Source organism: Pristis pectinata, chromosome 6 (genome assembly GCF_009764475.1).
Source record: "Pristis pectinata isolate sPriPec2 chromosome 6, sPriPec2.1.pri, whole genome shotgun sequence".
Lineage (NCBI taxonomy): Eukaryota > Metazoa > Chordata > Chondrichthyes > Rhinopristiformes > Pristidae > Pristis > Pristis pectinata.
The window spans coordinates 17,364,325-17,378,086 of record NC_067410.1 but is presented as its reverse complement, the minus strand read 5'-3'; the positions used below and the strand labels follow the sequence as shown (position 1 = coordinate 17,378,086).

The 13,762-nt window shown below is 38.0% G+C and overlaps 1 protein-coding gene across 11 annotated transcripts in view; it reads right to left on the bottom strand.

Annotated features, from left to right (window-relative positions):
* The window catches only part of atp2b2 (ATPase plasma membrane Ca2+ transporting 2), a 604,494-nt gene that overhangs the window by 143,277 nt on the left and 447,455 nt on the right, over positions 1-13,762 (bottom strand). For 8 of the 11 annotated variants that reach the window (XM_052017134.1, XM_052017133.1, XM_052017136.1 and 5 more), the window contains 4 exons: positions 7,753-7,794; positions 5,644-5,808; positions 4,141-4,355; positions 3,032-3,274 (listed from right to left, as the gene is read on the bottom strand). In XM_052017134.1, the coding sequence (XP_051873094.1) occupies positions 3,032-3,274; positions 4,141-4,355; positions 5,644-5,808; positions 7,753-7,794 (665 nt within the window). Of the gene's footprint in view, positions 1-3,031; positions 3,275-4,140; positions 4,356-5,643; positions 5,809-7,752; positions 7,795-11,426; positions 11,544-12,118; positions 12,152-13,762 lie in introns of all 11 variants that reach the window. The other 3 variants (XM_052017139.1, XM_052017141.1, XM_052017144.1) reach the window with 2 other exon arrangements.

Genomic DNA, 13,762 nt, shown 5'->3' with positions numbered 1-13,762 from the left:
ATCAGTACATTTAAGGGATATTTAGACAAGCACTTGAAAACACAAAGCATGGAAGGATGCAGACCTAATGCAGGCAAATGAGATTGGTGCAGATGAGCAAAAGAGTTAGCAATGGACATGGAGAGCTGTGGAGCCTGTTTCTGTGCTGCTTGACCCTATGACTCCAAGTCTCTGAGTAGTACTTCAACAAAAGCCTGCATAACTCAAGGGCAAGAGGGATACCAATTGTGGCACAGCTGAATGACCAGTCCACTGGTGGATTCGGTGAAAATGCATCTAGTTCTTTCAATTTGTTTCCAATAAGTTAATGATCAGAACAGCATCATGAGGTCAACCATGCTCCAAGAAGTTTGTTGGTGTCGATGACCTTACATAGTGGGAGGTTGTCGGCCTGGGCATTAGTTTTTTCTCTCTCCGTGAACACTACCTGGCTTGCTGAGAGTGTCCAGCATGTTCCATTTTTGTTTCAGATTTCCAGCATCTGCAGATTTTTTTTCTTGATTTTTTTTTTCCCAGTCCCTGGCCAGTTTCTCTCTCTCTCCCCACAGATGCTGCCTGATCTGCTGGGCCTTCCTAGCATTCCCTTCAGATCGCCTGCCCCTGATGCATTCTGTATCTCACAGTTCCAGGAGGGTTTTCATTTCTCTCCTCCACACTCCCTCAATGTCCAACTCCTCCAGCAACAATGAGAAAGTCATCACATCCTGTCCTAGCCAACACCACTCTCTGCTGTTTGTCTTCCGACATTCCCTTTGTTATTTCCAACCCTCCCCCTTCTTTATGTGCCTGTGAAACCTGAAACATGAAATGTGAGCCCCGTTTCTCTCTCCATAGCTGCTGCATGACCTGCTGAGTATTTCCAGCATTCTCTGTTTTTATATCACAAATTTCCAGCATCTGTAGCTTTTTGAGACCATCTACACCATTCAAGTCATGTTTGAAATTGCACAGATTTTATCCACATCTTATGAACTATGCCAGATATGCAGAACAGCCCAAAACTTCTCTCAATCAGTTCAGTGGTTACCAGCCTGACAAACCTAGTCTTACCTTCAGCATAGTGCCCATATAAACTTTCTAAAGAAAATTGAGTCAAGTGTGATTGGCAAAAACTTCTGATTGCAAGTTGACTGAAAAGCTGTGACAGGCAATTAAGCCATACCCAGCTGTTGAATATCACAATCAAAAACATCCAAAAACTCAAATATTCTAAATTTAAAAATGTAATGAACCAAACCAAACATAAAAGAAAATCTAAATTACATTTAAATTAACTTAATTAAACTGAATCCTTAAATTACTTCTTAAAAAAGTTAGTTAAAAGCAGAAAAAGGCAATTAGAAATAATTAAAAACATTAAAGCAAAGCAAAATAATTAAGAAAATAAATTACTTACCTTCTCCATTGCCTTCTCATCTGTAGACGTAGATTTTCTGTTGAAATCAATGGGATCTCAGACCCTGTGGCAAATCTGGGACTTATTTAAGTTCAAAATGGGGGAACACTAATGGTTTCCCTTGGAACCACCAGCATGAAAAGCAAAGTTTGGTTTACCGACTAGATTTTTTTTGATCAACATCATCCCTCTTCGTTCTTTTCACTCTTTAACTCTGCTGCACTCTTACTTCCAGCATCACATCCTGCACCAAGCTCATGCCACCTTGCAACGTGTGATGTCACCCCATGACACAACCACTTTTCAGATACATTATCACCTATTGCTTGCCACGTAACTCAAGAATGTGAGAACCACAAAGAGAGCGCCAAAAACAATCCATAAAATGTGAAACACTAGCCATCATGAAGAAAGTGCTAAATATCTCACTCGGTGTGGGAAGATGCTGGGAACAGCACAAATTGAGGGCAGATTGAAGTATAGGTCTGCACTGAGGCCATCTGAAATTTGTGTGAGAAAATAGGCCTGACAGCAAACATAGAGACAGGTTGGGGGAGAGAGAAAGACAAGAGAAAAAACATCTTGACAGAGTGTTGTGCGACTGTGGAATTCACTCCCATGACTCATAGCTAGGCTGAAATTATGTAAGTAGTGAAGATTAGAAAGGATATGTAGATAAAGAAAATGGGGTTAATTGGATGTAGAGGTGGTTGATTAAAACTATTTGCTTGGAGAGAGAGCAAACTGGTTGGATTGATTAACCCAACCTGAACTACCTTCCTGGACCTTGCCTAAGCTACAAGAGGATGCCATCAACAGTCTTCAGGTACTAAGGTCAGTCGAACATTTGATTTTATCAACATCAATTTGTAGCATGCTGTGAGTCCAACACATAACTGATGTAAGTGATCCTTTCTATTCACAGATTACCTCAAAATGTTTTTCTTTGACAATACTACTACATGATTTGTGATCAGAAGGAATTTAGGAACATTTACAGATACCAACCTAATAAATGGCCCACAAATTTATAATATGAAAAGGTAAGGGCAAACAAACAATAACTGAAGTGCAATAAATTGAATGGTGACTGAAATTATTGTTGTTATTTGATATAAATAACTGTAAATCTGCAACAGAAAAGAAGTAATACAACAATGGACAATACTCAATAGGCTATTAGACATTACTTGAAAATTCCTGGTAGTGATGAGATACGAGTGTCAGAGTTTTGGAACTGGGACAATTTTATTAATTGGAAATAATATATGGCATCCATTCTTCTGATTTAGCAGTACATTCAATAGTTACTGTAAATAGACCTATGGATGAGTCATATGTTTTGAAACCCAGAAGAACAAGGGAAGACACAGAAGAGACAATTGTAATCCCTCTTGGCAGCACAAAATATCATAACCACAGATTTATCTCTTATCTCCATCAACACTTGTGCAAATTGCTCTTGCTTCCTCCACAAGGTATCCAGCCCACTTGAATTATTTGTTGACACTCTCCAGAACATTAATTTACCCTGTGCAATCATCAATTTGCAACCTGGCTGGAAATAAACCTTTTCCTGAAGAACAATCCAGTCAAGAACAGTAATTAACGTGGGAGTAAGAAAAATGAACCTACCAGTATCTTGGAAGTATAAGCGCTGTTGAGAGATATTGCATTCACAAGCATTTCCAGAGATTTTGACGGGAGGGCATCAGGGTCTGGGACTTCTTTATAGTGGACATCACCAATGTAAGCCTGCACAACCGTCATTCGGTTTGTGGTCAAAGTGCCCGTTTTGTCAGAACAGATAGCTGTTGCATTACCCATGGTTTCACAGGCATCCAAATGCCTCACTAGATTATTGTCCTTCATCATTTTCTGGTCAAAGGAAGCACAATAGAACAGTAAATAATTGCTTACTAAAATTAATGGCCATTGATATTCTTTATAGTGAAGGCATGTTAATCCTTTTAAGAAATCAATAATGTTGATATATGTAATTTAGCTTCCTTTTCTTCTCTGACAATTGCACACCCCACCTCCCCCACCCCAACCACCACCACCACCAATTCCTTGGCTGAACGAATGAGCAATATATTGCCATGACCTTCAACATACCAAAACTCTGTAGCTGAAAAAGTAAGTGGTGCCAGAAAAAATGACCTAGGTTCTTTTCTTCCCACTTGTAGCTTTTGAATACCGACATACAAAATCCACATTAATTTTCCAGCTTCTTCACTTAGCTGCAACGCCAGTCTACTGACCGAAGCCCAAATTTACCCGAGCTCATCCATCAAAACTGAAGCAGCAGCTGGGTAAAAATCAGCATGCTTCAATTACTGTACCAGTCTCCTTCAAACACTACATCTCCTGGAGCTTTGAACTGGGATACTGAGACAGAAACCTCATTACTGGATTTAAATGTGGATCTTGCGATGTGCACATCTAATTTACAGGAGAGTAACCCAACCAAGATTGTCGACCAGTTGTTGGGAGTGTGGTAACATCATTTTACCCACATACCCAGATTTGAATAGAAAATGTACTGCACGCATTTACAAAATATAGATGAATATACTTCACACGGGTGCATTTACTGAACAAACATTGATTACTATTCAGTTGTAAAGGAAGAAAAGGTCCCATTAAAAATGACTTTTTTTTTATGGACATCCATTCAGAGGAAAGTGGCCTGTAATATTTATACGAAATTCAGAGAAGAGTATATATAAATATATTCCTACCTTCACAGAGTAGGCGAGGGAGATGGTGACAGCAAGTGGGAGACCCTCTGGGACAGCCACAACAAGTACAGTGACACCAATAATGAAGAATTTAACAAAGAACTGGATGTAGACCGGAGTGCATTCAGGCAGCCACTGCAGCTTTTGAATCACAAAAGTATCGATGGCAAAGTATAGCACAAGAATAATAACTGTGATTGCCGACATTACCAATCCTAGAAAAAAATTAAATAAAAACTGTCACAGTGCTATAGCAGCTGCTTGCTTCATGTTTAACATCTTAACAGGGAAGTTTGCACACAAAAGTAGGAGGTTTAGCAAACAGTGAGAAGGACTGCAAAAGATTTCAAGAACTCATAAAAACAAGTTAGCAGAACGTGCAGGCAGGTGGCAAATGCTATCTTATATCAATGTGTGAGGTAATATATTCTGGGAGACTAAAAACAAGGGATGAGATTAATTCACTTAATATCAAGGCTCCAAAGAACGTGGGCAAAAAGAGAAACCCAGGAATCAAATGTATAATTCCCCGAATGGGAGGTGCAAGCACAAGAGGATATTAGTTTACGTTACAGATGGCCCCAATGGAAACTTTGCAGAATTCACTTCAGTCTTGTTTATGCCAAGCCTTTGGGAGTTGTAGATCTGCCACCAAACTTGCAGCACATGCTTAAGCTAAGCTCCATGGAAATTCATTCCAGAACACTAAGGCTCCTATCTCTGATTGAACTCAATTTGTCAAATTCCATTACTTTGGGTTTTATAATACCTTTTGTCTTTCAAAAGTAGCATCATTAAAAACTACAAGTTTGTCAAAATAGCATAAATATTCAGAAATAAAAGAATGGCATTCCCCATTCTGTTCCTCATTTTGCTGGTCTATATTTTTAAATACTTATTCTCTCTCTTTTTCACTATATCCCTAATACCTTTACTTTCCTTAATACTCTCTCTTCTCAAATACTTCAGTGTGATCTGTTCCATTAAGAAGTCTCTGCTGTTTTCATTCTTGTGTCATAATCCACAATTGTTTCATCTTGTTCCAGACTCCCCTATGAGAGAGGATCTATTCTGGCTTTTTCCAAATGCTTATTCTGACAGACCGAAATACGATAATTTTGAGAAGAAACTCCATTTTACTTCTGCAAAATGATAGTACATCTGACCTCAATGGAGATGGAAAAAAAAGGTAACTATAAAGCATATTTAGTGCAGTTAATGGGGGGGATTACAGTTCTAGTCACATTTTCACAAGCTTGTTGCCTGCAGAAAGTATCTTATCAAGAATTACATCACAGTAGTTCACACTGCACCAGAGATATCACACCAGTGGTAGTTTGAAATTTGTCAGTAGTCAATATAGCTGTTAGAACAGGCTATTTGAAATATTTGCCTGAAGATTCCCTGAATTAATGCAGACTTCCTTCCCTCCTATTAGCAGTGCAGTTTTTCCAATTTTACCTTGTCAGAATTAATAGTTCCCTGAATTGGCAAACGGCTCACCCGCTTTCCCTATCTGCACCGCCAGCTTGGTGAGCTTCCCCTGCAGCACAGACTTCTCTTTCTTGGGCGTGCCCCCCTTCTTCTTCTCTTTGTCATCTCCATCGCCTCCTTCCGCACTCTTCAGAGGCTGCATTTCCATGGCAGCTGCACCATCTTGTTTCTTGGCTAAATTTAAACAAATTAAAAGAAAGCTAGTCAAGAATCAATTTGAACACAAACATTTGGGATCCTTCATTAATCCCACATGATACAGGTCTTACCAAGCTTTCAAAAATCACTTTTTTCTTTTTAGTGCTATCCAGAAGATGTTTTTTTTTCTCCAAATTTCCAAAATTAACTTTTAGAAATAAAACTATAGAGAATTACAAATCCATTGGATTTCATACTGTTCAATTCTGGCTCAGTTATTGAGGTAGAAAGACAGGTAACTAAAATCTTACATGGCTATTCTTTCTGTAAAAGACTCATGTCATTTTAAGAACCGGTCCGAGTTAGTAGTTAATGTGTGGATAGCTCTGGAGTTGCAGGGGAAGCTCTCTCAGCTGGCAGGAGACACTTTAATTCACATGGAGCCCAAAGTAGTGAGTTCTTCCTGGTCTTGTGGGTGCTATTTCCCCCCATTAACAGAGTGACAGCAAGATTTTATGCACACCTTTGATGATGGACATATATACCTAATCCAGCTGGGCGTGAGCATTCTGGCAGAAGCTGTCAGGCCAAATGGCAGTGGAGAAGGATGAGGACATTGTCAATTGCCTCTATCAACACCCCCCCCATACTTCTCTAGGGTGGAGGGAAATTAAATCTCCATGAATTATTTTAATCCAACATGTCTTGTATTTTGTTCCTGATAACCGTTTCTGATAACTTTAAAAGGTGTAGAGGATTAGTCACGTTTAGAAATGCAATTGTACTAAACAAGAATGGAGTTGAATTTTGCCTTGCATTGAGCTGTGGACATGTAGATATAAAGATCAGATTATTCTTTGCAATCCAACTCTTAGCATATGGAGTGAGGTCAGTTAATAACAAAAAACACCCACTTTTAGCAAAGAATTCACTATGCAGAACAGCTGACACCATTGGCATTATTTCTTAGCTAGGTTGCAAGATTTAACTGCTTTCAATACAAACTTCTCACAAAACCATCCCTGTTACAAATGCATCTATGTGTGTTCAATTTTCCTTCTTGTAAACCCTTTCAGGCTTTTTCTTTTTCTTGTCTTTTGGTTACTCCCTCTTATGGTGTCCCATAACAAACAGGTAAAGGATCTGGGCCTCGTTCTCTGTTTAATGTCTGAATCGTTGGTTTGATGATCCGGGAAGGTGGAGTTGGTTGTCAAATCTAGCTATGTTTCATCTTTCTCTGTGGGATGCACCTGACATCTACACTGAATTTCATCCTGACAACTGGGTAAGATCAGCAATCCGTCATTTGTTAAGTAACGGAAATTAATTTCAAATCTTTTTACAAGTAAATCCATTCTAATTAAGATTCAATGACAACTAATATTAATAGATCCATTTTCCGCTACACATTCCTTTCATATCCTTTAGACTAAAATTTTACTTGAAAATCCTGATAACTGCTCATCTTTAGTCATGACTGAACACTTATTGCATCAGTCAGCATTCGGTTATACTGCTTGTTAGCAAAGCTATTAAACAGAGCCCTTATTATTTTGGATTTAAGAACATAGCATAATGCCATACTAGTACCTAAAAATGATTGAAGCCAAAGTATTTGTATGCTTTTGCAAAGCCATATTGATGAAAAATTCCAAAATACAACATTTGAAATATTGGTCAAAAGAAATCTCTGAATCAGGATATGGGTGAAAATGATAGACAGTGGAGATGGAAAGCATTTTAGAATTTTAAAACACTGAAAGATTCTTTTCAAAATCATGATGAGGGAGGCTGTAATACCATTCGTATTTGCAACTTAAATAAAAGGTAAGTACCCTGTATGAAAAGAATTGTAAGGTGTTAGTAAGTAACAGTTCTGCACTTCAGAAAATTAGAGAAGTGGAACATCTTAATCGTGTTGCATCAATGTCAGTGTGAAACATACAGTAAGATTGTCTGACGGTTGAGAAGAACCGTTACCTTTATTCTGGCTGTTTTCCATATTCCCATCCTGCAATTTGCCTATGATGAAAGAGTACAACAAACAAAACAGAAACAAACAGTGAAGAGTCACAACAGAGACAACACAAAGCGTTACATTGCAACCAAAAATTAATGAAAAAATGGTAGACACAACAGACAAACCTTAATAGTTTTCAATGGTCACAAAATCAGTGACTCTATATGCAGCATTTGTACAAGATAAAATTCAAAAAGATCACAACAAAGATATCCATACACATTACTCAAGAGTAATTAAGAACAGTACACTTGTTAGAGAGATCCCCACAAATAAATCTGTAAGTCAACACTTCTTCCTAACAATGAAATTTTGGTCTTGTAGATTAACCTCAATTTATATGAATGAGGAGAATGCAGTTTTTAAATTCATATTTATTGTTGAATTAACTGATGAATGTTGCTTCAATGTCATTGCAGATTAAAAATCCAAACCCATGCTCAGTTGGAAGCTATGTCTCCAAGAACCCATGTTCCTGTGTGTGGGGTTTAAACCAAGTCCGCTACAAGTCTTTGCTTGACTTTGCCAGTTGGACTTGGCTTCTGTAACTTCCATGAAACTGCACCACCTTATATTGACTAATATCAAATCCAAATGATATAAACTATTTCAATGCTGCTGATATCTCTAACGATGCATTAAAATGGCAGATTATTCCCTTTTATGTCTTGCAAAATTGTTGTTAATGTGTTCAAGATAAGGGAGTGTGGGTTTTACAGTTATCATTGTGACAATATGTCAGATTTACTCTGCATCTGGTCACTTCAATAAGAACACAACTGATAGTTGTAAACCTCTCTGATTGCACGACAAAGCAAAGGGAAGATATAAAAACAAGAAAAAAAATTATATTTGGAGAATAAACAGCCTATGGATAAGCATACAAATCCATTGTCCAAATTTCAGTTTATCACTGATTTCAGGAGCAGATATTGAGAACGACTTTAATTTGTCCTCACATCTGTCATATATATTTCATAGAACTACCAATCCTGGCTCTAAAACATTAAGGGCTTATTCTGAAAATGAGTATTACGGGCAAGTAGTCACGATCAATGGTATCTTAGTGTATCACACCAGAGCAGGACTTAAAGCATCTTGGTTGCAGACTGGTGGCAACACATAACTACTTTGCAGAGATGTCATTGATGCTGAATCATTATCTTCATCATCATTAACTTGCATTTTTCAGGTATGCATTCATGTTTTATATTACCTTTCAAATACAGTAGGATCTGCATAATTAAAAAGATCCATGTCAGTGTGAACTCAAAGAACTGTTTGTTCCATTCTCATAACTGGAGATTACAATAAATTTGTTTTTCCAAATGAATTTCAAACTTAATGATCTTAAAATTGACATTGATGAAGCAAGTCTGCTAGATTTATACAGGATTGTTGTGCTATATCATATTGCACTTGGACCTACGTGAAACATTCAGCCATCCAAATAGTCTCAATCCAGACCTAGACATTATCTCAGCAAACAAATATCAATGATAACTTGCCCCTTTACAAGACAAAGAAAAAGCATGACACAAAAACATAATGCAAAATGTGTGCACTAAACCAGACATGCATGCTGTCCAACAAAAATTTAAACCAGTAATGCAAAAGCTTTGTCAAAGACTCTGCAAGGATGGATTATACACTGTCTAAATTTTCAGGTGGATTCAGGACAACTGAAACAAAATGTGGTGTTTTGTATGAAACTAAGTTTATGATTGGACAATCTCTGTAAATATTAGATATTAGTACTGTCATGGCACATATGGGTGCATACACAAAATAGACCTACTCAAATAGAGCTCTGTATTTTTCTCAGTTATCAATTATTCTAATTTGTTTAATAACCCTAGAATTCAATTTGTACTAAGTTATATAGTCTCCCCTTCAGAGGCCCTCAATCAAAATCAATGAAGTTAAAAAAAAAAGGACACCATCAATTCAAATGAGTCAATCGAGATTCCAATGGGAGCAATTGTATTGAGGCTTAATCTAGACAACCATGAAACTCAGGACCTAAGGACTCATAAACTACACTTTCTCAGAATAATTAATTTGTCAATATTCTGTAAATAATCTTTAAGGTGTAATTGAACCTCAAGCAATCTTTTTTTTAAACTGAGTTATCAAAACCTGGCAGAAGAACTAGTATCTAAGAACCAGTGACATCACAGCAACAGACCTCTCAGTTTACTGGATGGGATCACCCTCACCTGCTGCCATTCGTATCTATCCAGTAATGGCTAGAGAATCATGAGCAATATCTCCTTTTCCCACATATGCATCGCTTCCTTTGGTTTCCATTCACATCATTCCCCATTCCTGCCCCGCACCCCCCAAAGAGGATCTACATTTCACTTTCTCCTGTTTCATATCTATGCTGCCCCTCAGCAACATTATCTAAAATGCAACATCAACTTCCCTGAATCTGACAGTAGCACTTGGCTTTATCACATCACCCCACCTCTTAACTCCTCTGCTACCTCTCAAGCATTAGGTCAGAGTGTCATGGATTTCTACTTCCACCTGGCTGGGAGTAACATCACCTGGCTCTGCTTGCCTCAGCTTATTTGCTGTTGAAACCCTCATCCATGCTTCCAGATAACCAAACCTCCTTAGTTAGACTTCTACAAACTGGAACTCATCCAGAACCCTGATGCCTATGTCCTACTCAAACCAAGTTCCAATGATGTGCACCTCCAGTTAAGCAGCAGCTTGATTTTGAAAAGCTCACCTTTATTTTCGATCCTTCTATTGTCTTGCCCCTTCCCATCTCTGTCGTCTCCTTCAAGCCCTGTGGTCCGCAGAGGTAACTGGACTCTCCAAATCCTGACCTCGCAAACATACCCAATATAATTCCCTCATCAGGACAGCCATTCTTTCAGGTGCTGAGTCCCAATGCTCTGGAATTCTCTTCTCATGCCCCTCTGACACTGCTTTCTTTTCCTCCTTTAAGATTCTTCACAAAACCTTCCTTTCTGATCAAGCTTTTAGTCATCTATCTCAATACCTCCCCATGTACCTGGACGTCGATATTTTGTTCAATAATGTTCATTTTAGTTAGAGTTATATCAAAGGTGTCTCATAAATGTAGGCTGTTGTTATACTTAATCTATCAATGGTAATAACAAAAGGAAACTACATACAACAGACAATATTAAGACTTCCCTGTGTATTATCGTGTACCCTGAAAGAGAGCCATTGAACATAGGACCCTCTAATAAGCACACTGAGAATGTGTACTTCTACCTGTATGTGAAAAATATGCACCTGCTTCAAGCATCCCTCCTAAAACAGTCAAATTTAAATTCTTACACATGCCCCTGCTTCAATCCTTTGGGGACAAATCTTTCCACTATTGTGAAAACTTAAGAAAGCTACAAATACAATAAAATCTTAGAATGTGTCTAACACCTTTGTCTAAAGACATGCTTCAACTTTTTTGACATTCTATTCTGCAATATTCAGAAGTACTTGGTGTATGAAGTTGTAGCAATCCTTACTGGCTAATGCCAACTAAGCACGTGCATACAAAAACGTCTGTGCAGTTTGAGGATAAGCTTTAGAATAGATGGAGCATGAAAAATCATCAAAATAAATAATAAAAAGCCAGGTGCTCTCAACATACCATTGACTAAGCTGGCATTTGTACTATCAGTGGCATTTTCACCTGGTGCACCATCTGTACCTGAAGTAGACAGGGGCTGGGAGGGAATAGCATGGGAAGGAGGCTGGGGAGCTGCTACTAGGTGGTAATGGATCAAAAGGAAAAACAAATAGAACAAAAGAAAAAAAATGAAATGGATTAATGAATTTTGTTCAAAATGCATCATATAATTTTGTAATAGCGAAACAAAAACACATTAAGCATCATAATTCACATTATACATGAAGAGCACAGAGTTTCACAGGCAAACTATCCTAAAAGAAAGGATGAACTTATCGCTTGAATGGATTAAATAAATGATAATGAAGCATGTGGAAATAACTGGAGCTATATTAGTCAACACACTCATCACAAAAGACACAAAAAGATGTGATAGCACAACGAGCCCAGACATGAGAGGTGTTTTCTGCACTAGTCATTGTGTAATAATCATCAGAAGACTGTTAGCAAGCTTTCCCGTGACAGCGTAAAGCAGCAAGGTCTAAAGTTGAGTTAGAAGATAGTGTTGAAACAAGAGTGCGATAGCCATGGTTGAGCCAGTTAGACAGGGAGAAGGGAAGCCAAGGCTTCTTGCTGCAGCCCTGTTATAATGGATTCCAAAATTAGTGCAAGCTAATTGCTGTACTTCTACAGCTGGTTAGTATGTACGATACCTGGCAATCGTCGTCCATCTTCTTTTGCTTGACCTGTATTGTAATTAGCAAATGTTAAGGTGGTAGAAAAGCAAACCCAGATGTGCACGCAAAAACAGAACAATCTTCAATTTAAAAAGAAAATTTCTCAGAAATTCATCCATAATTTGTAAAATCCTGTTGCCAGCTGAAAGAAAAAGTTGTGTGAGATTGAATAAAATAATTGAAAATGAAACTCTTAAACTTCTCCTATCCACCTGAAAGACTCAGCTGGGAACATCAACGTTATACTGAGTCACACAAACTGGAGAATCCCAAGATTTGAAGGATGATCAAATAAATCACATACTTAAACTCAACAGCTACCAGCAGGTAAGAACACAATGATCTTCTAAGATCCCTGGTGAAGAGAGTGCTTACATAAACTTTGGAACAAGACATGTTATACTCACCTATGAAATACCCCCTTGATCAAATATCCATCATTCACTGTAGAGTTCAAATACATTGTAAAGTGTATATTGCAACATTATGACCGCTTTGACCACTGCACTACAATGAACTTTGTTCAAATTGTGTTCTTTCTCATATAATTTTGTATAATTTATGTTTAATTTATGATTTTCTTGTGAATGTTGTGTCTCTGATGCTGTGTCTGTGATACTGCTGCAAGCAAGTTTTTTTTTGCTGTACTTGTGCTTTCATGTACTTGTGCACATGGTAAGAAGCTCGACTTTGACTTTGTGATAAACTATTTCTTCTCCATTTGTCAAAAATGCAAGTTTTCATAGGAACTAACAGATAATGAGATGACATGAAGACATTGAGGTACGGATGGTACAATTTGTAATCAAGATGCGAGAAGAGCAGGATTGTAGTGGCCAGATACCTACAGCTGATCACATAACAACAGCAGTGAACAATGTGGATAGAGAACGGAAGGCATGAACAGTCAGCATGCTGTAATCACAATCAGGACTGCAGTCCACAGGCAGCTACAGTCAAGTGAGGAATCAATCAAATCAACACACAAAGCACTGCAGAAACTCAGTGGGCCAGGCAGCATCTATGGAGGAAAATGGACAATTTTGAGTTGACTGTCCATTTCCCTCCATTGATGCTGCCTGACCTGTTGAGTTCCTTTGGTGCTTTGTATGTTGCTCCAGATTCTAGCATCTGCAGTCTCTTGAGTCAATCTAATTAGTTGACTTGGGGAAAAATGTTTGGTTCATATGGACCATCTGAGGAATGTTCATACACAGTAACTACCAGCAATGTTGGGAAGTGCAAGTTGACATTAGTTTAAGTGATTTGAAGGTAGAATTGCATAAATGATTTGGAGGTGCACAAGATTTGTGATAGTGATAAGAGCATTAATAATATTTGTAGGGAATCTCAGTAAAAACTTCCATATGACTACCTTGTTATGAAACCACAAACTTGAACTAATATTAGAGCCAGAAGGGCTGGGGATAAACTCAAATCCTATACCTTGCATTTTTGCAAATACTAAGATAATATCCTATTACTATTTTCCCCTTCTTGGCATCAGCTGCTTCCATACTTATCTTTGCTGATCTGCTGTTGAAATGCTCGAGCATGCCTTTGCTACTTCTGGTATATTTAGTAAAATGTGCTCCTGGGTGCATTCTCTTGTTCCACTCT